At 41.5% G+C, this 26,535-nt stretch overlaps 1 protein-coding gene across 7 annotated transcripts in view; it reads right to left on the minus strand.

Annotated features, from left to right (window-relative positions):
* Nucleotides 1–14,297, minus strand: part of AGTPBP1 (ATP/GTP binding carboxypeptidase 1) — a 202,615-nt gene extending 188,318 nt beyond the window's left edge. For 5 of the 7 annotated variants that reach the window (XM_032164424.2, XM_032164422.2, XM_032164421.2 and 2 more), the window contains exon 1: nt 14,098–14,218. Coding sequence is in view for 2 of the 7 variants with exons in the window: in XM_032164426.1 (XP_032020317.1) it covers nt 14,098–14,297 (200 nt within the window). In the remaining 5 variants the exon portion in view is untranslated. Of the gene's footprint in view, nt 1–14,097 lie in introns of all 7 variants that reach the window. The other 2 variants (XM_032164426.1, XM_032164425.1) reach the window with 1 other exon arrangement.
* Between the last annotated feature and the right edge of the window lie 12,238 nt (nt 14,298–26,535).

The raw sequence follows: 26,535 nt of genomic DNA on the forward strand, positions 1-26,535 counted from the left end.
TCTCAGCAGAAACTCCACAAGCCAGAAGAGAGTGGGTGCCAATATTCAACATTCTTAAAGAAAAGAATTTTCAACCTAGAATTTCATATCCAGCCAAACTACGCTTCATCAGTGAAGGAGAAATAAAATCCTTTACAGACAAGCAAATGCTGAGAGATTTTGTCACCACCAGGCCTGCCTTACAAGAGCTCCTGAAGGAAGCACTAAACATGGAGAGGAACAACTGGTATCAGTCACAGCAAAAACATGCCAAATTGTAAAGACCATCAATGCTAGGAAGAAACTGCATCAACTAAAGAGTAAAATAACCAGCTAACACAATGACAGGACCAAATTCACACATGACAATATTAACCTTAAATGTAAATGGGCTAAATGCTCCAATTAGAGACAGACTGGCAAATTGGATAAAGGGTCAAGACCCTGGCAGGTGCGGTGGCTTACACCTGTAATCCCAGCAATTTGTGAGGCCGAGGTGGGTGGATCACAAGGTCAAGAGATCAAGACTATCCTTGCTAACATGGTGAAACCCCATCTCTAGTAAAAATACAAAAAATTAGCCAGGCGTGCTGGCAGGTGCCTGCAGTCCCAGCCGCTTGGGAGGCTGAGGCAGGAGAATGGCGTGAACCCGGGAGGCAGAGCTTGCAGTGAGCCGAGATCACGCCAGTGCACTCCAGCCTGGGCGACAGAGACTTCGTCTCAAAAAAAAAAAAAAAAGAGTCAAGACCCACATTGTGCTGTATTCAGGAGACCCATCTCATATGCAGAGACACACATAGGCTCAAAATAAGGGGATGGAGGAGGATCTCCCAAGCAAATAGAAAAAAAAAAAAAGCAGGGGTTGCAATCCTAGTCTCTGAAAAAACAGACTTTAAACCAACAAAGATCATAAAAGACAAAGAAGGCCATTATATAATGGTAAAGGAATAAATTCACCAAGAAGAGATAACTATCCTAAATATATATGCACCCAATGCAGGAGCACCCAGATTCATAAAGCCCTTAGAGACCTACAAAGAGACCTAAGACTCCCACACAATAATAATGGGAGACTTTTAACACCCCACTGTCAATATTAGACAGATCAATGAGACAGAAAGTTAACAAGGATATCCAGGAATTTAACTCAGCTCTGCACCAAGTGGACCTAATAGACATCTACAGAACTCTCCACCCCAAATCAACAGAATATACATTCTTTTCAGCATCACATCACACTTATTCCAAAATTGACCACATAGTTGGGAGTAAAGCACTCCTCAGCAAGTGTAAAAGAACACAAAGTATAACAAACTATCTCTCAGACCACAGTGCAATCAAACTAGAACTCAGGATTAAGAAACTCACTCAAAACCGCTCAACTACATGGAAACTGAACAACCTGCTCCTGAACCACTACTGGGTACGTAATGAAATGAAGGCAGAAATAAAGATGTTCTTTGAAACCAATGAGAACAGAGACACAGCATACCAGAATCTCTGGGACACATTTAAAGCAGTGTGTACAAGGAAATATATAACACTAATTGCCCACAAAAGAAAGCATGAAAGATCTAAAATTGAGACCCTAACATCACAATTAAAAGAACTAAAGAAGCAAGAACAAACACATTCAAAAGCTAGCAGAAGGCCGGAAAAAACTAAGATCAGAGCTGATTTTTTTTAATGGGTTTCATTGATGTTATTGCAGAGGACATGATTTTTTTTTTAATGGCCACGGAGTATTCCATGATGTTTATGTGCCATATTTTGTTTTTTACTAAATCTTTTATTTTATTTTATCTTTGGTTGCAGGGTCTCACTTATTGCCCAGGCTAGATTACCATGGTGTGATTTTGGCTTACTTTATTCTCGGCCTCCAAGGCTCAAGCAATTCTCCCTTACCTCATCTTCTCAACTAGCTGGGACTACACGTGTGCATTACCATGCCTGGCCACTTTTTCTTTTTGTATTTTCCGTGTAGACAGGATTTTGCTATTTTTTTCAGGCTGGTCCAAAACTTCTAAGCTCAGGCAGTCCACCTGCCTCAGCCTTCCAAAGCTCTGGGATTGAAGGCATGAGCCACCACGTCTGACCATACCATATTTTCTTTATTGATAGGCATTTAGGGCCTGTCCATGTCTTTGCTACTGTGAATAGTGCTGCAATGAACATGCATAACATGCATATGGATGTGCCTTTATAATAATTTATATTTCTTTTGGTATATACCCAATTATCAGGTTCCTGAGTCAAATGATAATTCTGTTTTGCCACGCTGCTTTTTACAGTTGTTGAACTAATTTACACTCCCACCAGCAGAGTATAAGCTTTTCCTTTTCTCTGCAACCTTGGTAGTATCTGTTATTTTTTGACTTTTTTAAAGTAGCCATTCTGACTGATGTGAGGTGATATCTCATTGTGGTTTTTCTTTTTATTTATTTATTTTTTTGAGATAGAGCCTGGCTCTGTCACCCAGGCTGGAGTGCAGTGGCACGGTCTTGGCTCATTTCAACCTCCGCCTCCCGGGTTTAAGTGATTCTCCTGTCTCAGCCTCCTGACTAGCTGGGACTGCTGGTGCCCACCACCATGCCAGGCTGATTTTTGTGTTTTTATTAGAGACAAGGTTTCACCATATTGGACAAGCTGGTCTCGAACTCCTGACCTTGTGATCTGCCTGCTTAAGCCTCCCAATGTGCTGGGATTACAGATGTGAGACACCGTTCTGGCTTCTTATTAATTTCTTTAATGATCAACATTGAGCTTTGTTTTTCATATGCTTGTTAGCCACATGTATGTCTTCCTTTGAAAAGCATCTGTTCATGTTTTTTGCCTACTTTTTAATGAGGTTTAGTTTTTTTCTTGTAAGCTTGTTTAAGTTCTTATTAATTCTGGATATTAGACCTTTGTCAGAGGCAAAGTTTGCAAATATTTTCTTTTATTCTGTAGGTTGTCTGCTTACTCTGTTGATAGTTTCTTTTGCTGTGAAGAAGCTCTTTAGTTTAAATAGGTCCCATTTGTCAACTTTTGCTTTTGTTGCAATTGGATTTGGTAGCTTCATCATGAAGTGTTTGCAGGTTTCCATGTCTAGAATGGTAGCTTTTATGTTATCTTGCAGGGTTTCTTATAATTTTATGTTTTATGTTTAAGTCTTTAATTTTTCTTGAGTTGATTTTTGTATGTGGTGTAATTAAGGGGTTCAGTTTAAGTGTTCTACATGTTACTAGTTAGTTATTCCAGCACCATTTATTAAATAGAGAATTCTTCCCACAAAAAAAAAAAAAAAGAAAAAAAAAGAAACTTAGCCTACAATAAGATACCACTTCACAACTAATAGAATGGCTAAACTTTAAAAAGACAGATAATAACAAGTGTTAGCAAGGATGTAGGAAACTGGAACTCTCACACATTGCTGACAGGAATGTACAATGGTGCAATTACTTTGGAAGTAGTTTGGCAGGGTTTTTTTTGGGGGGGGGGGAGGTGTTTCGGGTTTTTTGTGTGCGTTTGTTTGTTTTTGAGACAGGGTCTTGCTCTGTCACCCAGGCTACAGTACAGTGGCACAAACAAGGCTCACTGCAGCCTTAACCTCCTGGGCTCAAGTAATTCTTCTGCCTCAGCTGGGACCACAGGTGCACACCACCAGCCACCTAATTGTTTTTTTTCATTCTTTGTAGAGACAGGGTCTTGTCATATTGCCCAGGCTGGTCTCAAATTCATGAGCTCAAGCAATTCTTCCACCTCGGCCTCCCAAAGTACTGAGATTACAGGCATGAGCCACTAAGCCCAGCCCAATGATTATGTTATATTTTAGTCCAATCTTCAAACAGGAAAATTGATTTCACCTATTTTATTGTCATTAATTTTATCAAAAAGTATGGGTAAGAGTAAACCTACAAAAAGCTTATATCTTCCCTGATCATGCATTCTTATCAAAACCAAACAAATCTGTAAGGTTCACACACTACTCCATAAAAAATGTTCAGATACTTATGAAAAGTCTAATTAGTTTTGCTTTGTGACATTTCCATTTTACTATCAATAAATGAGGTAGGTTTGAAGAGCAGAATCTCGTTACCCTTCAACTATTAAATGATTTGTTTAAAATAACTCTTCCTCCAACTCAGATTTCACTATTTTCAGACTTAAACAAAGCCAAAATTTCTAAGTCTATACAGATGATAAATGAGATTTAAAATCTTACCTTGAAACACACATTTTTCTCTGTCTCTAACCTATGACTATGACCCTTTTTTGTTTGTTTGTTTGTTTGTTTTTTGAGACAGAGTCTTGCTCTGGAGTCTTGCCCTGTTGCCCAGGCTGGAGTGCAGTGGCGTGATCTCGGCTCACTGCAAGCTCCACCTCCTGGGTTCCCGCCTCAGCTTCCCAAGTAGCTGGGACTACAGGCGCTCGCCACCACGCTCGGCTAATTTTTTGTATTTTTAGTAGAGATGGGGTTTTACCGTGTTAGCCAGGATGGGACTATGACTCATTTTTATAAAGAAACCACAATAACCCAAAGTCAGCTCCAGCTAATATCCCAATATAAATCAAAATATACAAAATATGTGGAATAAAAACAGCTAATATGGCATATAAAAAACAAAGAACAGAAATAAGTAAATAATTTGCTTTAGGAAGTAATTACTTTAAATGTAAAGGGATTAAATTTGCCAATCAAAACACAAAGATTGGCAGAATAGATTTTTTTAAATGATCCAACTGTATGTTGTCTGCAGGAGACTTACTTTAGATCCCACTGCACAAATACATGGAACGTGAAAGAATGGAAGAAGATATTCCATGCAAATAGTAACCAAAAGAGAGCAGGAAGGGCTATACTAGTGTCAGACAAAACAGACTCTGAATCAAATAAGTTTACAAGAGAAAAAGTATATTATATATTAATAAAAAGTTCAATAGAGCAAGAAGATAAAACAAGTATAAACATTTACACACCAACAAAATATATGAAGTAGTTACAGATCATCAAAATGAGGCAAAAATTAACATAATTAAGGGGAGAAATACTTCTATAATAAAAGGTGGAGACTTAATACACCATTCTCAATAAGGAAAAGAACAACCAGAAAGAAGTGAAGAGAGAGATGATCTGAACAACACAATGAATCAACTAGATCTAACATATATTTAGAACAAGGTACTCAACAACAGAATATAAATTCCTCTCAAGTGCACATAGAACATTCTCCAAAACAGGCCACATATTAGGATACAAATTAAGACTCAATTGATTTTAAAAGATATTTATCACACAAAGTGTGCTCTCCAACCTCACAACAGGATTAAGTTAGAAATCAATCTGAGAAAGAAAACTGGAAAATACACAAATTTATGGAAATTAAACAACATACTCTTAACCAATGAATCAAAGAAGAAATCACTGGGTTAACCGGAAAACAGAGACAAATGAAAGCAAAGACATGACATACCAAAACTTACAGGATATAGCAAAAGCAGTGCTGAGGAGAAAATCTATAGACATAAACACATTAAAAAGTAAGACAGCTCTCAAAACAACCTATCTTTATAACTAAGGAACTACAAAAAGAAGAACTAAACCCAAAGTGAGCAGAAGGAAGAAAATAAAAAAGACCAGAGCAGAAATAATTGAAATAGAGACTAGAAAAACAATAAAGAAAATCAACAGGCCGGGCGCGGTGGCTCACGCTTGTAATCTCAGCACTTTGGGAGGCCGAGGCGGGCAGATCACAAGGTCAGGAGATCGAGACCACGCTGAAACCCTGTCTCTACTAAAAATAAAAAAAAAAAAATTAGCTGGGCGTGGTGGCGGGCGCCTGTAGTCCCAGCTACTCGGAGAGGCTGAGGCAGGAGAATGGCGTGAACCTGGGAGGCAGAGCTTGCAGTGAGCCGAGATTGCGCCACTGCACCCCAGCCTGGGCGACAGAGCGAGACTCCATCTCAAAAAAAAAAAAAGAAAATCAACAAAACCAAAAGTTGGTGCTTTGAAAAGATTAACAAAACTGACAAACCTTTAGCAAGATTTAAAAGAGAGAGGACTCAAATTACTAAAATCAGAAATGAAAGGGGAGACGTTCATGACCAATTCTACAAAACCAAAGACGATTATAACGGAGTACTGTGAAAAACAGTACACCAACAAATTGGATAACCTAGATGAGATAAATTCCTAGAAACACAAAACCTACCAAGCCTGAACCACAAAGAAATAGAAAATCTAAATAGACCATAACTACCGAGGAGATGTAATCAGTAATTAAAAACCTCCTTACAGGCTGGGCATGGTGGCTCACGCCTGTAATCCCAGCACTTTGGGAGGCCAAGGTGGGTGGATCACAAGGTCAAGAGATCGAGACCAGCCTGGCCAACATGGTGAAACCCTGTCTCCACTAAAAATACAAAAATTAGCTGGGCGTGATGGCGTGCGCCTGTAGTCCCACCTACTCAGGAGGCTGAAGCAGAAGAATCGCTTGAACCCAGGAGGCAGAGGTTGCAGTGAGCCAGGATCACACCACTGCACTCCAGCCTGGCAACAAAGAGAGACTCTGTCTGAAACAAACAAAAAAACCTCCTTACAAAGCAAAGCCCTGAATCTGATGGCTTCACTGGTAAATTCTACAAAACATTCAAAAAAAAAACAACAACAACAACAACAGTTCTTTTCAAACTCTTCCAGAAAAGTGAAGAAGGAACACTTCCTACCTCATTCTATAAGGCCAGTACTGCCCTGATACCAAAGTCAGACAGATGCTACAAGAAAATGACAGACCTATATTCTTTATGACCATTAATGCAAAACTCAACAAAATACTAGGAAACCAAATACAGCAACATGAAGGCAAATCAAAACTACAAGATATCACTTCATAGCCATTAGGATGGCTGCTACCAAAAACAAAACAAAAACAGAAAATAATAAGTGTTGATGTGCATAGATTAGAATCTTTGTGCACTATTGATAGGAATATAAAATGGTGCAGCCACTACGGAAAACAGTATGAAGGTTCCTTGAAAAATTAAAAATAGAATTACCATACAATCTGGCAATTCCACTTCCAGGTATATACTCAAAAGAATTAAAAACAAGGTCTTCCTTGGGAGGCCAAGACAAGTGGATCACGAAGTCAGGAGACAGGGACCATCCTGGCTAACACGGTGGAACCCCATCTCTACTAAAAATACAAAAAAAAAATTAGCCAAGCATGGTGGCACACACCTGTAGTCCCAGCTACTTGGGAGGCTGAGGCAGCAGAATCACTTGAACCCAGAGGCGAAGGTTGCAGTGAGCCGAGATCGCACCACTGCCCTCCAGCCTGGGCAACACAGCAAGACTCCATCTAAAAAAATTTAAAAATAAATAAATAAATAAATAAAAAGCAAGGTCTTGAAGAGATGTTTACATACCTAGATTCAAAGCAGCATTATTCACAAGCAACTCAAGTGTCCATTCATCAAGGGATGAATGCATAAACAAAATCTGGTATATACATACAACAGATTATCCAGCCTTAAAAAGAAAGTCCTGACACATGGTACAACATGAACGAACCTTGAAGACATTGTGCTAAATGAAATAAGCCAGTAATAAAAAGATAAATGCTGTATGATTGATTCCACTCATGTGACCTACTCAGAGTTGTCAAATTCATAGCAACAGAAAATAGAACAGTGCCTGCCAGGGAATGGACTATGGGGGGAGGGGGAGAGTAATTGTTTAATATATACAGAGTTTCAATTTGAGAAGATAATAAAAGTTCCGTAGATGTATGGTGGTGATGGCCGCACAACAATGTGAATATACTTGATGCCACTAAACTACACACTTAAAAGTGATTTAAATGGTAAATTTTATGTTATATATGTTTTACCACCATTTTTTAAAATAAATATTTTTTTAAAGATCAAAATATGAACCTTGTGTTAAAAACTGGGAAAAAAGTTGTTTCAAATATAAATACAAGTTAAAATTAATGACATTAAATTAAAAGGTGAGAGATTAGTTTTCACCGTGCACCAAAAAGGAGTCTAGAAAGTGTGTTGACCATAAATTAATAAACCTAAAGAGTTCTTGTTAAGATACTATTTTTTAATTCATTAAACTCTATTATATGTAGGCAGTGTTCAGATTTTTATTAACATTATCCGACCATAAATCCCTCTGGCTGACTTTATTATTGTTTTTAATCCCTATATAACCAATGTCCTTATAATCTTCATAATTTTAAATCATTTTCCCCTTAAGGAAAAACGTGAGGCAAAGACAGCAAGTGCCTGGCATTTCTCCATAGGGCAGCTCATTCTTAGCATGAATTAAGTGAGAAATAAGCAGAGATTAAGAAGGGAAACCAGGTCGCTTTTTTTTTAAGCTTATGAGTTAGATATTAGTGGAGCTTTTCACGTTGTGCCTTCACTGCTTAATATTTACATTCCCAAAACGTTAAATTTGAACATTTATATAGAAATGTACTACCAGGTCTGATTTTTGTTTTTAGATGGTATTCAGATTACTAATACTATAATCCCATTGTATCAGCACCTGACTAAAACCATTAAGAAACTTTCTGTGAATAACCTTTACTGTACTTAATTTTGTATGTTAAAATATTTTTCTTTAAATTTTTTTAATCGGCACATAATAATCATATGTATTTATGAGGTACACAGTAATCTTTTGATACATGTAATGTATACCAATCAGGTCAGGGTAATTAGAAAATCCATCATCTCAAACATTTATCATTTCTTTGTGTTCAGAGCATTTGATATCCTCCTGGCTATTCGAAAGTATATATTATCAATTACAGTCATCCTATAGTGCTAGAGAACACTGTAGAGCTTATTCCTACTATCTAGCTATAATACTTTTTTTAAATAAGGACTTTACCAGGTCCCAAAGCCTAAAACAAAAACAAACCAGAGACTGTCACTACCACTTCACTTCTTAATCAAAGGTTTGTGAGAAATCCTCTTTAAGATTTAAATCCAGAAGTTCTAAAAGCATGGTGCATGGGCCCCTGGGGTCCTGACACTCTTTTAGGGGACCCACAAGATCAAAACTATTTGTATAATACTAGAATTTAAAATCTTAAAATTACTGGCATCTTGGACTGAATTAAAGTCACCATCAACCACCAACAATTATAAAACAAGAAAAAGCCAGCCGTGGCTCACGCCTGTAATCCCAGTACTTTGGGAGGTGAACGCAGACGGATCACAAGGTCAGGAGATCAAGACCATTCTGGCTAACGCGGTGAAACCCCATCTCTACTAAAACTTCAAAAAAATTAGCCAGGCATGGTGGTAGGCGCCTGTAGTCCCAGCTACTCGGGAGGCTGAGGCAGGAGAATGGCGTTAACCCAGGAGGCGGAGCTTGCAGTGAGCTGAGATTGCACCACTGCACTCCAGCCTGGGCGACAGAGCAAGACTCCATCTCAAAAAATAAAAATAAAAAGACAAGAAAAAGCCAATATCACTTAAGAATGTCCTTGAAACAGTAAAAATTATTAATTTTTATACACCTTTTTATGTGACAAAATGGGAACTTTGCATGAACCATTTCTGCTACATACTAAATTACAATAGTTGATGGCTGTCTCAAAGTAAAGTGCTTCTGTAACTGAACTGACAGCTTGCACTAGCCTCTTTTTTAATGAAAGTGACTGAAAGAATGATTGACAGACTATGGTTATTCAAATTGGAATATTTTGGCAGAGGTTTTCTCAGAAATGAATAAACTGAGCTTGCTTGTCACTTTAAGTAAAGAAGTCACATTTGTTGTCGATGATAAAATTTGAGCTTTCAAGCAAAACTCTGAATTCTGGAAAACTCATATCTACCATTGTCATGTCAAGACCTAAACAGCTTCCCAATAATTTGTCTCTAACAAAATGGGTGGTGATATTAACAACCATAACTTTATTTAATATTGCATGATGAAAGATGTCAACATTTGGAAGATCTGCATAACACTGAACCAATATTTACAAATGACCAAGGAATGATGTTACAATCTCAGGAATGAGTATAAGATCCATTCAAAGTTGAAACCAATGGGCTTTACTAGAGCATGGAAAAATCCGCTTACATGATTTCTCACTGCATCTAACCTTTAAGAAATTGCCACTTACCGAGTTTTGATATAATACCAAACAAGAATATCCACAATTATCTGAAAAGGCTATTAAAATGCTCCCCCCCCGGCCTCCGTACCCTGTTTAGCCATTAACTGTGGGAGACTGGATTTTCTCCATATGTACTTCAACCCAAAGAACATACTGCAATAGACTGGATGCAGGAGCAGATATGATAATCCAGCTGTTTCCATTAAACCAGACAGATTTACAAAAAAAGTAAAACAATGCCACTTTTCTCACTACCTTATTTTTTGTTTTAAAAAAAGTTGTTTTCATTAAAAATATGGTATTTATATTAACATGTAAAGAGTTTATAATTGTCTTTTTAAGTGAACTGACAAAACAATTTATATTTCCCTTTTCATTTACAATACAGTAAATATAGATAAATTCACAAAAGCTTTTTGGGGATCCTCAACAACTTTTAACAATGTAAAAGGGTCCTGAGACCAAAAGTTTGAAAGCATTTAGAGTTTTAATATTAGATCCCTGCAAACCAAGAACAAGTATGTGAAATCATACTGGAGGGAAAAAAAAAAAGTTCCTAGGAAAATTATATGAAACCTGAAAATGAACACAATGTCAAATCAAAACTGACCTCACTCTATATAATATCAATAAAAAAGAAAATGCTTAGATAAAAAAGAATGCTTAGATAAAACTGATTTTGTGTGCCCTAGAAACAACATACAATATTCTGATCAAACAAACACGTACATACCTACCAATATTTTGACAGATATTTTTGATAGCGGCACATTATAGTCAAAGAAACACCCAATCACAAACTCAAAAACAGATGATTAAAAGATTAAAATAGCAGCCATCACCAACAGGAGGGAGACAATCCAAGGTTCTGTCAGAAGGGACAAATAGGGATATATCAGCAGCTCTCCAGCAGCATCCCAGGGCACCCAGCTCAGGGTCTAGCTGTTCTATTTAAAACTGACTTACTGTTTCCAAGGCAGGAGGCAGGACAGTGAGACTAAGCTCTCATTTAACCCCAAAGGAGCAAATGGGTCATAGTGGAATTAATCTGCAGTAATACTGCTCCATCCACCAAAAGTCTTTTCCGCTTACTAGATCCCTTTGAAGACTGAGGAAGAGCAACGGTAATAATAGCAACATTTACTGGGCACTTACTAAATGCCAGGCACTGTGGGCTAAGCACTTCACATGTATTAATCACTTAATATTTGAGAATATCTTGAGTATACACTAGTATTATGTCATTTTTGGAGCTGAGAAAATTAAAGTACAAAAAGGACAAATAACTTGCCTTAAAAAAATAAAAATAAAAATAACTTGCCTAAAGCAAAGCCAGGACCCAAACCGAGCCATCTGGCTCTGAGGCCCAACCCCTTAGCCACTACACTATAGTACACAGGCACAGTAATCAACAATAACATCTGAAGTTTAAAATTCAGTGCCCACCCTACAAAATTTATGTTGTTTATACTGAAACCCATTGCCTAAGGAAAGCTCCCATCTTGCAGATGGCCCTCTGACAGGTGCATCCATTGCTGTTCACACACTGTTCAACTTTCAGATAGTGGGGGACTTCAAGCAAGAAAAGCAGGTTTGGGAGGATGAAACTTTGGATGAGGTTTAAAAAAATTCAGGCCAGGCCGGGCGTGGTGGCGGACGCCTGTAATCCCAGCACTTTGGGAGGCCGAGGTGGGGGGATCACCTGAGGTCAGGAGTTCAAGACGAGCCTGGGTAACATGGTGAAACCCCGTTTCTACTAAAAATACAAAAAAATTAGCCGGGCGTGGTGGTGTGCTCCTGTAATCCCAGCTACTCGGGAGGCTGAGGCAGGAGAATCGCTTGAACCCGGGAGGCAGAGGTTGTAGTGAGCCAAGATCGCGCCACTGCACTCCAGCCTGTGCAACAAGAGCGAAACTCCGTCTCAAAAAAAAAAAAAAAAAAAAAATTCAGGCCAGGCGCGGTGGCTCACGCCTGTAATCCCTGCACTTTAGGAGGCTGAGGCTGGTGGATCACCTGAGGTTGGGAGTTCGAGACCAGCCTGGACAACATGGTGAAACCCCGTCTCTACTAAAAACACAAAAATTAGCTGGGCATGGTGGCGTGCGCCTATGCTCAAAAAGCTGAGGTAGGAGAATCGCTTGAACCCGGTAGGGGCAGGTTGCAGTGAACCGAGATCGCACCACTGGCACTCCAGCCTGGGCGACAGAGTGAGACTCAGTCTCAAAAAAAAAAAAAAAAAAAAAAGTAGAATACAAATTACAAAATTTCATAACTCTTGGACCTCTTTTCCTTCTGCTAATGGAAGTAAAACCATTATTATATAGCAGCCTAGCCCGACTTTTCTAAAGAGAACAATGCCTCAATTCGGAAGAGCTTCATAAAAATTGCTTCTACGAAAGTTTAATTAATAGATTTAAATGCTTTGCAATGTTGGCCAAATACGAGGGTAGTTTCAAGCCTATCCACTTCATTTCCGAGTTCAGAGTGAGTCTGCAGTTGTAATTATGTGATGAATCAATTCAAGGCAGAGTTTTGTGATCAATAAAAATGAACCTATAACTTCACCATAAAATTTAACTTAGGAGAAGTGGAATGGGAAAATGAACAAATCATATTAGAACTCTGCCTGCAGGATGAGAAAGAGTGGGTAAGGCACGACTTATTATCTCTCTAAGTAGGAAATACTTACAGATCTTTCAGAGTTTTGTTTGGTTTTGACATTTGGCACGCTTTAAAATAAGCACCATTTAAAGTTCCTTAAATAAATCATTTCTTTTTTGGCCTACTGAACTAAAAACATTCCACAATACAATTACAAAAATAACTTTCTGGTTTTCTCAGACAACCAGTTTATAAGAATAATTCAGAGGTTCACAAAGGATAATTTGATTTACATAAAGCTTAAAAAACGGACATAAAAGGTAAGTGAAAATGACTGATTAAGAAGACTGTTAAGGTCCTTTCTAACTACAAATTGTCATGCATTGTAATTAAACACAACTACAATTTTAAACACCTGAAGGAAAAACCCACATAGAATATTGCCAAAGAAAATTTCCGCTACCTTCAGGCACTTGAGTAAGCTATGTTAAAACGGGAAATGGGCTTTAAATTATCAACATTCACATCGATTACACTATGATGCATGAAAACTCCATTCTACAATGAGTAAACGCCCAAGAAAGGAACCCAACCAACTCCAATTGCCCTGGTGCTCATAAGAGGTTCATACGGCACAAGGGTAAAACAACGGTAGAGTCGAGCAAGCTTTTGGGTTACAAGAGTCCTTGAACACTTGCAATTGAGAACTCGCAATTCAGGAAGGAAGACACTAAGGAAACTCTGCACTGTCATCCAGGGTGATCTGATTCAGGTTCAAACCAAACGCTCAAGGCGACAAGTTGTAAACAGAAGACACACTTCAGCTCAAACCACCCAGCGAGAGGAAGCAAACCTGCCCATCGCCGATGTCACAGCAAATCCCACCTTGCTGGCGCTCAGCCGGGAACACTAGGATTCCCCAAGCACAGGGGCCAGCAACTCGGCGGCCGGCTACCACTGGGGCGGGGGGGCGCGGGGGCGCGGGGCTGGGCGCGCCCGCCCCCGGCCCAGCAGCCCCTCGGTTGGACTCCCCGAGGTGCCGCGAGCTCAGGCCCGAGAGAAAGGGTAGAGCAGAAGGGGCGGCCTCCGCCCAGAGACCGCGCCCGATACCCTCCGCAAAGACTGGGACGGGAATCCACCGAGGGTCCGGGGACTGGGGAAGGCGTATTCCAGACCTAGCCAAAGCCCCAGCCTGTCAAGGCTTTCCCTCAAGACCGAGTGCGTTCCCCTCACGCCCCGTGAAAGACATGCGTTACACAACCCGTCAGGTAAGGGGCGCAGGGATCCGGGGTCGCCCCTCCTACCCCCGGGCGCCGCCGCCCGCATCTCCCGCGGCCCGGGGAGAGCAGAGGGACGGCCGGCCGGGACGCGCGGACGGCAGCGGGGCGCTCACCGGCTCAGGATGGGGCGCTGGCGGGGACCGCGCAGAGCCGCAGCACCCGGCTCGGCACCTGGATCACGGCGGATCCCTCGCCGCCCGCCGCCTGGTGTTTTCATACAAACCCCGGTCGCAGGCGAGGCGGAGGCGGCGGCGGCGGCGGCAGTGGCAGCTGCGGCGGCGGCGGCGCTGGAGGCGGCGGAACCTGTCCGCATCCCGGGCAACGTCAGCGCGGCGCCCCGCCCACCGCACGCCTTGCCAGCCGGCTCCCAGCACGCGCAGGGAGTGGGGGAGGGGTATGCGAGGCCGCGAAAGGGGCGGGGCGGAGCGCACGCCCTCTTCCCGCCGCGTCCCTTGTTACCTCCGTGCGCGCTCCGCCCCGCCCCTCTGCGCGCCCGACGGGAGGGAGCGCGCGCGTGGTGCCGGAGCGCGCACGGGAGCGGGAATTAGGGGCGGGTGTTCCGCGCGCTGCCGGCCCCTTGTGTCCAGCAGCCCCGGCCACCGCCCCACTGTACCGAACTGCGAGCGACTCCCCACGTTCTTCAAGTCACCTTTCTGTACACTCCCAACGAGGGCCCAAGCCTTTTCCCGGAACTAAGCCCGCGCCCACCCCCTCCCCCACCATCAATCAGTCACTCTCTTAGGAAGGATACTTAAAGCTCCCCACGTGATCCCGGGTTCTCATCAAACACTGGGGACTGCGGTAAAGCTTAGACCTTTCCTGACCTCAAGGAGGGTCCGTAATAAGATGCTGGAAGGGACATGCTGTTACTACAATTGGGCTCCCATAAAACAACAGGATTGCACCTTGTGGCCAAACCTCAGTAAATTAGATGCCTAGTGCTGCAGCGAACAAAATAGCGTGCTGATTTACTGTTTTTTGAAAAGGTGCCTGTATATAATCAAAACAGTAATGCTAAGTTGGCTACTGAAGGCAAAGGCGGAATGTTTTATCTGAGCCAAAGTAATGTGTCAGATAAATTACTAATACACCCCCTTCTGTTTTGACTGTATTTAAGTGTACTGTAATGTATTGCAAATAAATACTGACATCATTTACTTTCTCACGATGCACAAGATCATGTTTGCTACTGTTTATGGTAAGGAATGTAATATTACAACTAGATAAGGGAATGCATTGAGAACTGTGAGATTTTTGTTTTGTTTTATGATCTTGTTCAAATAAAATTAAGCAGGTGTGAAAGCAATTCAAAAAGTAACCCAAGGTACACCACAGTGCTTCTTATAGTTTGCCCTTGGTGGATGTCTTTATTCGGATGAACAAGAAACTGACATTTTATAAACATCGTAGTTTTCCTCATCGTTAGCACTAAAAGATACGTTACGGTATTTAAAATAATTTTAAAACAACCACCACTCCAAACCACCCAATCGGAAAGGTATTATCTGAAAATACCCATTAATAATGTAATAATTTTACAATAATGCTAAATATGTATGTAATATACCTGAAACTTTTCTTAAAGAACATGTTTCTAAATGAGTCAACCTGCAATATATGAAGATATTATGTTCATGTGTGTGTTTGTGGAATTTGAATCCCACTTTCACAAGCACTGTTAGCATAGTTTGATGACCACGACACAGACCCAGGAGAATAACCCACACAAGATAAATAGCAGCGTTACGTAGCTTTGAAATGATTCCAATCACATAGTTTGCCTGCAAGAGTGAGTGATTTATGTTTTGCGGTAATTAAGAACTTAGAGCTACTCCCCCACCCCCTGGGAATGCAACATCACTCTTCAGATCCCACATGTATGAAGTTGAAATAAACTTCACCTCCCCTAGCTAATGAGACATTACACCTTATCAAACACCATATATAAGTCACTGACCTCAACTACAGGATTTCGAAACACGTATAAAGTCAAGAATTTGCAAGATATTTTGAGAGCTCAGCGGGTGGCAGATCGTGTGCTGTCAGCCACTTCCCTGAATGCTACCAGCTCAGGCTGCAACAGGGCCACACCCTGTTAGCCTTTAAGCTTTGGAGCCTGTCCACCAACACTGGCACCACCCTCTAGCATCGTGGGGCCTTGCATATCCTCACAGATCTCCTGTATGTTGGACACCATCTCTCCCAAGAACCTCAGCCTCCAAAAGGTAAAGGTACACCTCAATTGATTTTTGTTTTTTGTTTTTTGTTTTGAGACAAGAGTCTCATTCTGTTGCCAAGGCTGTAATACAATAGTGCAATCATGGCTCGCTGCAACCTTGACCTCCCAGGCTTAATGAATCCTCCTACCTCAGCCTCCCACTGAGTATCTGGGACTACAGGCACACGTGACCACACCTGACTAATTTTTTTAATTGTTTTTGTAGAGTCAGGGTCTCCCTAAGTCACCCAGGCTGGTCTCAAACTCCTGGGCTCAGCAGTCCTCCTGCCTTAGCCTCCCAAAATGCTGGGATTACAGGCATTAATACCACACCCACCTCAATCTCTAATCAGACTTTACTTTTTTTTTACTTTTTTTCAATCTTAATTGAACAACTAGATTTTAATAGTTTTGGAACTCACTATGTAGTTAATATACATCATCTATGGAGTGTATTCCCTGTGAAATTATTCTCTTAATTCTCTGCCTCTATACATTGTAAACCTAAGAAAATAAATTATCTTCACATGGCAATAAACCACATTGATCCAGAATTTTTTTCTCCTTAGCTCAGCTAGATCCAGGTTCTTGTCTCAAGACCAGGAAAAATCAGGTACATGGACACTTGAAGAGTGAGTGGAGTAGAATTTATTAAGCAAAAGGAAAGCTCTCAGCAAAGAGAAGGGTCCTGAAAGCAGGTTCCCAGTTGCCGGCTTCACAGTTGAATACATGGGCTTTTACATGCAAACTGATAGGGCTGGGTTCCCTATTTGTATAAGGCACAAATTCCTGGTGGCTCCACCCCGTTCCCCCAGTGTGCATGCGGGCCCTTAGTCCACTGTAGGCATGTTTAGGCAAGATCCCTGTGTAAGTTCCCTTATCTGTACAAAACACAGGTGGGAGGTTCTCTGGGGACCCTTTCCTTACTGTCTGCCTAAAGCAGGCTGGCTGACGCCTTTCAATGTGATTCACGAAATCATACTTTTCTCTCTCTACTTTGAACCATACAAAACACAGAGCTAATTTCTGTTGGTCACTCTTTCCACAGCTTCTTCAATAAACCTTATTATGATATATAAAACTAAATGTGAATAGCTGATATAGATCAGAATCGGGCTATATAATGGAATTCATTTAACTTGGATTCCTCTATTCAGTCTAGCCTTGTAGGTACTCAATAAATGTTTTCCTGTTTCATTTTTGGACCAGTCACGGGGAGAGAGAGGTGAACATTGGAGCCCAGCTATCTGTTTCTCCTCTTCCGCTGATGACTTTATCTCCATGCTTTTAATAAGATAACATACAAAATGCAACACACTGTATTACAAAACTCTATAGTCATAAGGCTTAGAACAGCCATAGACCTCTCAAAAAGTCTACAGCAATTTCCATCTAGAACATAAATGTTAGGAAAGCATGATTGATCAAGAGGTTTCTGCAACATAGCTGGTCCTCTGGAGTTAGAGGATTGATTGTTATAACTGCTCAACGATCAACCATTTATTGAGCACCTCTTATGTACTAGACAGTCCTCGTGAGATCTTCTGAAGAATTAAGCAAATGATAATGTTCAACAAAATACCTAACCACTGCCTTGTGTCAAACTAAAAGGTTTACCACAAATAGACCACAGAACAGAATGTAGTACGAACGACCAGAGCTGAATCTAAATGAATGCAGCAAAACTGGGAAACGGAGGGAAGCAATCTGGGATTTCACACAATGAATGGTACTGATGCAAAATCTTTTACAGTGGCAAATGGTTTCCATGGTAAACTGTGAATGATATATAATTCCGGGTCAGAAAAATTGAACTTAAAGGCCAGGTGTGGTGGCTCATGCCTGTAATCCCAGCATTTTGGGAGGCCAAAGCAGGAGGATCAATTGGTGATATAGGAGTCAAGAAGAAATCACTTAGGCAGATAGCAAGAGTATGGGAGCCTTTGGTAACGCTTTTCTCTTTAATGAAAAGCAGCCCCAAATCATTTTCTAACAAAGAGCAGCCTGTAAGGTCGAGCTGCAGACATAGACAAGCAAGCTGGGAGCTTGCACTGGTGAATGCCGGCAGAAACTCGGGACTAGACATGTTCAAGATGGCAGCTCCACTTTCCCTTCTCTTTGTCAGCCACGTGTACAGTAAGAAGCAGACAACATGGTGCAGATCAACAGGAAAGCCCATTTGCAGAATAAGATTAGGGTGGGGCAACCAGCCTTCCTTTTCCCCCCGCCCCCACACAGTATGTAGACGTCATACCTGATGGAACCAATCTGTGAGCCCCATGTAAATCAGACACCGCCTTCTCCAACCTGCTGCCTATAAAATCTGCTGCGATCCACTGCCTCACCCCCTCTTCGGACATCTCTCTTTCCGGAAAAGCTGCTCTCCTCTGTCCTTTCTTCCGTCTATCTACTTTCCACTACTTAACCCACCCACATGTGTCTGTGTCCTGAATTCTTTCTTGGCACACAACAACAAACCACAGGGTATATACCCCAGACAGCATAGGCATATCATTGGAGCCAGAAGTTCAAGACCAGCCTGGACGACATAGTGAGACCCCCCTCATCTCTACAAAAATTAAAATTAAAATTAGCTGAGTGTGGTGGTGCATGCCTGTAGTCCTAGCTACTTGGGAGGCTGAGGCAGGAGGATAGCTTGAGCCCAGAAGTTCAAGGCTACAGTAAACTGTAATCACACCACTGCACACCAGCCTGGGCAACAGAGCAAGATTCTGCCTCTAACAAAAAGAAAGAGAAGGGGAGAGAGAGAGAGAGAAAGAAGCAAAATTGAGTTTAAAGGTCCATACATATAAACCACTGCACCTTCACTCACATTCTGTGTGCGTGTGTGTGTGTGTGCGTGTGTGTGTGTGTGTGTGCTGAAATTTTGCTCTTGTTGCCCAGGCTGCAGTGCAATGGTGCAATCTCGGCTCACTGCAACCTCCACCTCCCAGGTTCAAGCGATTATCCTGCCTCAGCCTCCCAAGTAGCTGGGATTACGGGCATGCACCACCATGTCCAGCTAATTTTGTATTTTTAACATAGATGGGGTTTCACTATGTTGGCCAGGCTGGTCTCGAACTGCTGACCTCAGGTGATCCACCCACCTCAGCCTACCAAAGTGCTGGGATTACAGGTGTGAGCCATTCTTCCTGGCCACCCTCACATTCTTCGTTTATGAAGTGGAACTTAAATATTCCTGCCAAATCTAAAGCTTTAAAATTTGGCATACCCTTTGATTCACTTACAGGAATTTATCCTAAAGAATTTATCCAAGTGGCATCACATTACCCAAATTCAAACCATACTACAAGGCTATAGTCACCAAAACAGCATGATATTGGTATGAAAATAGGCACATAGACTAATGGAACAGAATAGAGAACCCAGAAATAAAGCCAGCCGATCTTCCACAAAGCATACGAAAACCTAAGTGGGGAAAGGACAACCTCTTCAACAAATGGTGCTGGGATAATTGGCAAGCCACATGTAGGAGAATGAAACTGGATCCTCATCTCTCCTGTTACGTAAAAATCAACTCAAAATGGATCAAATTCTTAAATCTAAGATCTGAAACCATAAAAATTCAGAAGATAACATTGGAAAAATTCTTTTAGACATTGACTTAGGCAAAAACTTTCACTACAAGAACCCGAAAGCAAATGCAATAAAAAACAAACAAAAATAAATAGGTGGGACTTAATTACACCAAAAAGCTTCTGCACAGAGAAAGAAATAATCATGCTGGGCGCGGTGACTCACGCCTGTAATCCCAGCACTTTGGAAGGCTGAGGCAAGCGGATCATGAGGTCAGGAGATCGAGACCATCCTGGCTAACATGGTGAGCCCCCGTCTCTGCTAAAAATACAAAAAATTAGCTGAGCATGTTGGCGGGCGCATGTAGTCCCAACTACTCAGGAGGCTGAGGCAGGAGAATGGCGCGAACCCAGGAGGTGGAGCTTGCAGTGAGCAGAGACCGCGCCACTGCACTCCAGCCTGGGTGACAGAGCGAGACTCCATCTCATTAAAAAAAAAAAAAGAAAAAAAGAAATAATCAGCAGAGTAAACAGACAACGCAGAGCGGGAGAAAATCTTCACAATCTATACTTCCAACAAAAGACTAATATCTAGAATCTACAAAGAACTCAAACAAATCAGCAAGAAAAAAACAAATAATCCCATCAAAAAATGGGCTAAGGACATGAATAGACAATTCTCAAAAGAAGATATACAAATGACCAACAAACATATGGAAAAATGCTCAATATCACTAATTATCAGGGAAATGCAAATCAAAACCACAATGTAATGTCACCTTACTCCTGCAAGAATGGCTGTAATTTAAAAAAATCAAAAAATAATAGATGTTGGCATGGATGTGGTAAAAAGGGAACACTTTTACACTGTTGTTGGCAATGTAAGCTAGTATAATCACTATGGAAAAGAGTATGGAGATTCCGTAAAGAACTAAAAGTAGATATACCGTTTGACCCAGCAATCTCACTACTGGATATCTACCAGAGGAAAATAAGTCATTATATGAAAAAGACACTTACACATTACACATGCATGTTTATAGCAGCACAATTCACAATTGCAAAAATATGGAACCAGTTCAAATGCCCATCAACCAATGAGTGGATAAAGGAAGTGTGGTATATATATACCATGGAATACTACTCAGCCATAAGCAGCAACCTGGATGCAGTGAAGTAACTCAGGAGCGGAAAACCAAACATCATGTGTTCTCACTCATAAGTGGGTACAGCATACACTGCTAGGGTGATGATGGGTGCACCAAAATCTTATAAATCACCACAAAAGAACTTATCCAGTAACCAAACATCACCCGCTCCCCAAAAACCTACTGAAAAGGAAGGAAGGGAGGGAGGGAGGAAGCGGAGGGGGGGAGGGGAGGGGAGGAGGAGGGAGAGAAAGAGAGAGAAAGACAAAGAGAGAGAAAGAAAAAAAAGAAAAGAAAGAGGGAGGGAGGGAGGAAGGCAGAAAGAGAAAATGTGGCTGGGCTCAGTGGCTCACGCCTGTAATCCTAGCACTTTGGAGGCTAAGACAGGATGATCCCTTGAGTCCAGGAGTCTGAGACCAACCTAGGCAACATAGCAATACCCTGTCTCTACATAAATTTTTTAAAAAATAGCTGGGTGTGGTGGCACCCACCTGTAGTCCCAGCTACTCAGGAAGCTTAGGCAGGAGGATCCCTTGAGCCCAGGAGTTTGAGGCTGCAGTGAGCTATGATCACCACTGCACTCCAACCTGGACAGTGGAATGAGAGCCTGTCTAAACCAAAAATAAATAAATAAGAAAGGAAGAAAATATTTGGGTTCTACTTCTACGTATAAACCAGAAATCTTTTCTTATTAATCATTGCAATTCATATACATGCTTAGATATGCACAGAATATCACCGAAAGCTAGATAAGGAACTGATAATAATGGCTGCCTCTGGAAAGAACTGTTAGGCTATCTGGTGGAGGTGAGAGGGAGACTTATGTTTATTGAATACTATATCATGACATTATGTCATTTGTACATAGTACCTGCTTGATTTTTTTTTAATTTACTTGATTATTTTTAAATTTGTAGCTTTTGATTTAGCTTTTTTTTTTTCCTTTGAGACGGAGTTTCACTCTTGTTGCCCAGGCTGGAGTGCAATGGCGCGATCTCCGCTTACTGCAACCTCCGCCTTCCGGGTTCAAGCAATTCTCCTGCCTCAGCCTCCTGAGTAGCTGGGATTACAACCATGGGCCACCATGCCTGGCTAATTTTTTTGTGTTTTTAGTAGAGACGGGGTTTCTCCACGTTTGTCAGGCTGGTCTTGATCTCCCAACCTCAGGTGATCCGCCCACCTCGGCCTCCCAAAGTGCTGGGATTACAGGCGTGAGCCACTGCGCCCGGCCATGGTTTAGCTTTTATTCAGCATTTTATATAGGGAAAAAGCGTTTCATGTATAGATTAACCCACAGCCATTTCATATGGTTTGGCTGTGTCCCCACCCAAATCTCATCTCCAACTGTAACCCCCGTAATCCCCACATGTCAAGTGAGGGACCTGCTGGGAGGTGCTTGGATCATAGGGGTGGTTTCCCCCATAGTGTTCTTGTGATAGTGAGTGAGGTTTCAGGAGATCTGATGGGTTTTATAAGTGGGAGTTTTTTCCTGCGCTCTCTTTCCTCTCTCACTCCGTCATGTAAGATGTGCCTTGCTTCCCCTTCATCTTCTGCCATGATTGTGAGTTTCCTGAGATCTCCCAGCCATGCAGAACTGTGAATCAATTAAACCTCTTTCCTTTCTAAATTACCCAGTCTCAGGTAGTATCTTTATAGCAGTGTAAGAATGGACTAATACACATGTATACAGATGAGGAAACTGTTAAAAACCAGTCAAAAGTGGCATTACATTGTGCACTCAAGTTAAAAACAGAAATTCCTTTTGAAAAACTCACGTGTAGGCCAGCCGCAGTGGCTCATGCCTGTAATCCCAGCACTTTGGGAAGCCAACGCGGGTGGATCACCTGAGGTCAGGAGTTCAAGACCAGCCTGGCCGACATGGTGAAACCTCATCTCTACTAAAAATACAAAAAAATTAGCTGGGCATAGTGGCAGGCGCCTGTAACCCCAGCTACTCGGGAGGCTGAGGCAGGAGAATAGCTTGAACCCAGGAGGCAGAGGTTGCAGTGAGCCTAGATCGTGCCATTGCACTCCAGCCTGGGCAACAAGAGCGAAACTTCGTCTCAAAAAAAAAAAAAAAAAAGTCATGTGTATATGTATGAATATATGTATTTGTATAAACAGCTAGCATATAAACCAAAAATAATAACTATCTCTGAATGTGGCTAAGTGATTTTTTTATTTTCTCCCTTTTACTTTTTTTTCTAAATTTTTATAAGGAACATAGGTCACTTTTGTAATTAGAAGGGAAGCCAATTTAAAAGATGAAATCTTCCCATGGCTTGAGCCCAGCTATTCTGATTGATTTATTTTCCCATTTCCTTGTAGCAAAAAGAATGTTTCCAGCTGCTACATTTAAGAGAGAGCTGGCTGGATGCGGTGGCTCACACCTATAATCCCAGCACTTTGGGAGGCCGGGGCGGGTGGATCACGAGGTCAGGAGATCAAGACCATCCTGGCTAACACGGTGAAACCCCGTCTCTACTAAAAATACAAAAACAAAATTAGCCAGATGTGGTGGCGGACGCCTGTAATCCCAGCTACTCGGGAGACTGAGGCGGGAGAATGACGTGAACCCGGGAGGCAGAGCTTGCAGTGAGCTGAGATCGCACCACTGCACTCCAGCCTGGGCGACAGAGTGAGACTCCGTCTCAAAAAAAAAAAGAAAGAAAAAGCTACCAGAGAGTTTGGCGTGCTGATTACACTGATAAAAATCCCAGATGAGCAATTCTTCTTGTCTTCAATATGGTTAGACAATAAATTTGGCTTTTTTCTGTGGGCGCATCCAAACATTATCAGTTGATTGAAAACTAACTGATGTTAACTGAACTCATGAATGGCTGAATTATACCCAGATTAATAACGTATTAAAATAAGGGTTGTGCTTTTCTGGTGAACAAACAGCTCTGGCCCATCTTCAAAAGTTATTTGTTATTGCTTTATTTATTTAGCAGTGGTATGCTTTCTTCAAGCAGCTATGTTTTGTTTCGTTTTTATGGACAACCAATATGTAACAGAAAACGAAGCTGCTCTGATTGAAGGAAGATGACAGACCTGCCCAGCCTCAAGTTCCCCTTTCTTTCCCTTCCCCAAGGTGTTCCCTAAGAGGGCTCCTCAGAATCCCCAAGACTTCGAAGAATGCAGTTTAACACCAACTCATTTGATGGTACCAAATGGATAAGCAGAACATTGTTTGGTGAGCATAGACCTGAAGCAAACAAAATTAGAGGAATACTAAATCCAGATTCTGGGAAATGTCTGATGAGTTTTTCTAGTTCCACAATAGTATATGCCTCTCTGAGAGATAGGAATATACATTCCTGACAGAAAGAATCACTCTGCCTTCAACAGTGCTGAACAATAGTGAGCTAGTAAACCAGCTTGCTGAAAACAAACAAAATAACCCAAAAATCCCTGGTCTACAGCAATTTGGCATTTTCTGTGGTGTAGACACTCCCATAGTGGTCTATCAACAGAATTTAACAACGGCTTGCAAAATTCCCCAGTATCAGTTCTTGTAAACCTCTACTAGCTGACTTTTGGCACACACTGGCAGAAAACCCCTAACTAATTCTATTATATGTGTGCTCCACACAGAACCCAATCTGCTATTTCTTCTTTATTTCTTCATACACTTGGGTTATAACATAGCTCATTAGGCTATAGCTTTCTTTGGGGATGTTCTTGCCTCAGTAATAAACCTGGATCAACTTTATAGGATTTAGGAGTTTCCCGAAACTCTAGCAGTCAAGTATCTACAAACCATCTCTGGATGGTTTTTGTAAAAGGCAAATCAACTTGTCATGTGTTAATTGTTACCGGCTTTGTTCAGAGAGCAGCCAGATAACAAAAGTCCCATTATTTATTGACAGCGGCGATTTCTGACAAATTTTAGACATCCCTTCGGCCTTGTGATTATTTCATACCCAAATGTCTTTTCTTCCCTTATGAATCATGCTGCTGTTTCTTCCTGGAAGCCAGATGGACTTTTTTTTTTTTTTTTTTTTTGAGACAGAGTCTCGCTCTGTCCCCCAGGCAGGAGGGGCGATCTTGGCTCACTGCAGCCTCCGCCTCTCAGGTTCCAACAATTCTCCTGCCTCAGCCTCCCAGGTAGCTGGGATTACAGGCACGCACCAGCATGCCTGGCTAATTTTTGTATTTTTAGTAGAGACGGGGGTTTCACCATGTTGGCCAGGCTGGTCTTGAACTCCTGACCTTAGGTGATCTGCCCACCTCGACTCTCCCAAAGTACTAGGATTACAGGCGTGAGCCACCACGCCTGGCTGACAATTTTTAATAAATGTTTTGTTCACCTGGCTCTAGAAGAATTGGACCTGGACAAATAATTGGGTTAGTCTAGTTTTACTGTTTTTCATTCAGTGCCGTAGTTTATACTGAAGACCTGGATGACCATTTCTGCTTTCCATAATAAAGTAGCTCCTGGTTCAGTTTTTTAAAGAGTTGTGTAAGATCAATTAACATTTTGCGCAGAAACACAGACACTGTAAAATATTTCTGCTTATCTTCTAGGCAATGCTAGCTAGCATTAGTGACTGATATGCTTAAAAAAAAAAAAAAAAAAACCTTAACTGCCTCCCAAAATATCTTCACTACAGTTATATCAAGTTGCCTAATATTCTCAGCCAGCAGTCTCCTGTTTGAGGTAAATTACAATTCTCTGGGAGATTTTATAGCTATGAAATATTTAACCTATGAGGGAAATACCTTTGCAGCTAGAAATACAATTTTCAGATATTTGTGAATTCAGTGAAAAAGAAGCCACAAAGGAGAGATTATCATGAAGGAATGGTTTAGAGTTTGAAAGAATGATGTGTTCAGACTCTGGGCCGAATGAGGCACAGAGAGGCAACAAGCTTTGAAAGTAGCAGAAGCAGTAATGGGAGGTGAGGGAGTGGAAGACAGATTTTAATTCTGTGACTTTTTTCCTACTGCTGGCTTTCGTTCTAGCACATACATGATTCTGGAAAATAAAGCATAGTGTTCTCTTTTCTAACTAAAGTGCTTTCATTTCCATTGGTATGGCAGCTGAAACTGAAAAGTGGATGACACCACTGTGAAAACCTACCAGCCCAGTACAGAGCCCTTTCTTCTATGAATTAGCAGCAATCATGAGTATTAGTCAACCGAGCACTCCTGGAAAGTCACCGGCATGTAATTGGATCAGGTATCACCAATGATTACAGGAAGATGAAAGGAGATAGTAGCAAAATGAAAAAGAAATTTGACCTGAGGCATGCAGCCTGAAGCAACTGGAAAGCCAAATCATAATATGTGTGGAATTGATCCTTCCAGTTAGCTCTCCAGAAAACTCCCTTATTGCCAGGAAGGCTTTAATTTGATTAGCAAAGGGCTGCAGGAAAAGGGCATGTGAAACCTTGAGGCTGGCTAGGTATCCTTAGCTCTAAACCAAATTAATTTTGGGAGATTTATCTTAATTCCCTTGCTGCAGCACCTAAGCTCATCCTGAGTAAGCTTCCTGAAACTCAAAAGAATGCTGTGCCCTGGACCCTGTGTTTCTGCATGTAACTCTGGGTTCACTTCACTGCTGCCGCCTGTATCTCTGCCTCCCCAGCTTCCCACTGCCTGTCTACTTCACATCCTTATTGCACAGACACAATCTAGTCTGTC

This window comes from Hylobates moloch, unplaced genomic scaffold (genome assembly GCF_009828535.3).
Source record: "Hylobates moloch isolate HMO894 unplaced genomic scaffold, HMol_V3 SCAFFOLD_10, whole genome shotgun sequence".
Lineage (NCBI taxonomy): Eukaryota > Metazoa > Chordata > Mammalia > Primates > Hylobatidae > Hylobates > Hylobates moloch.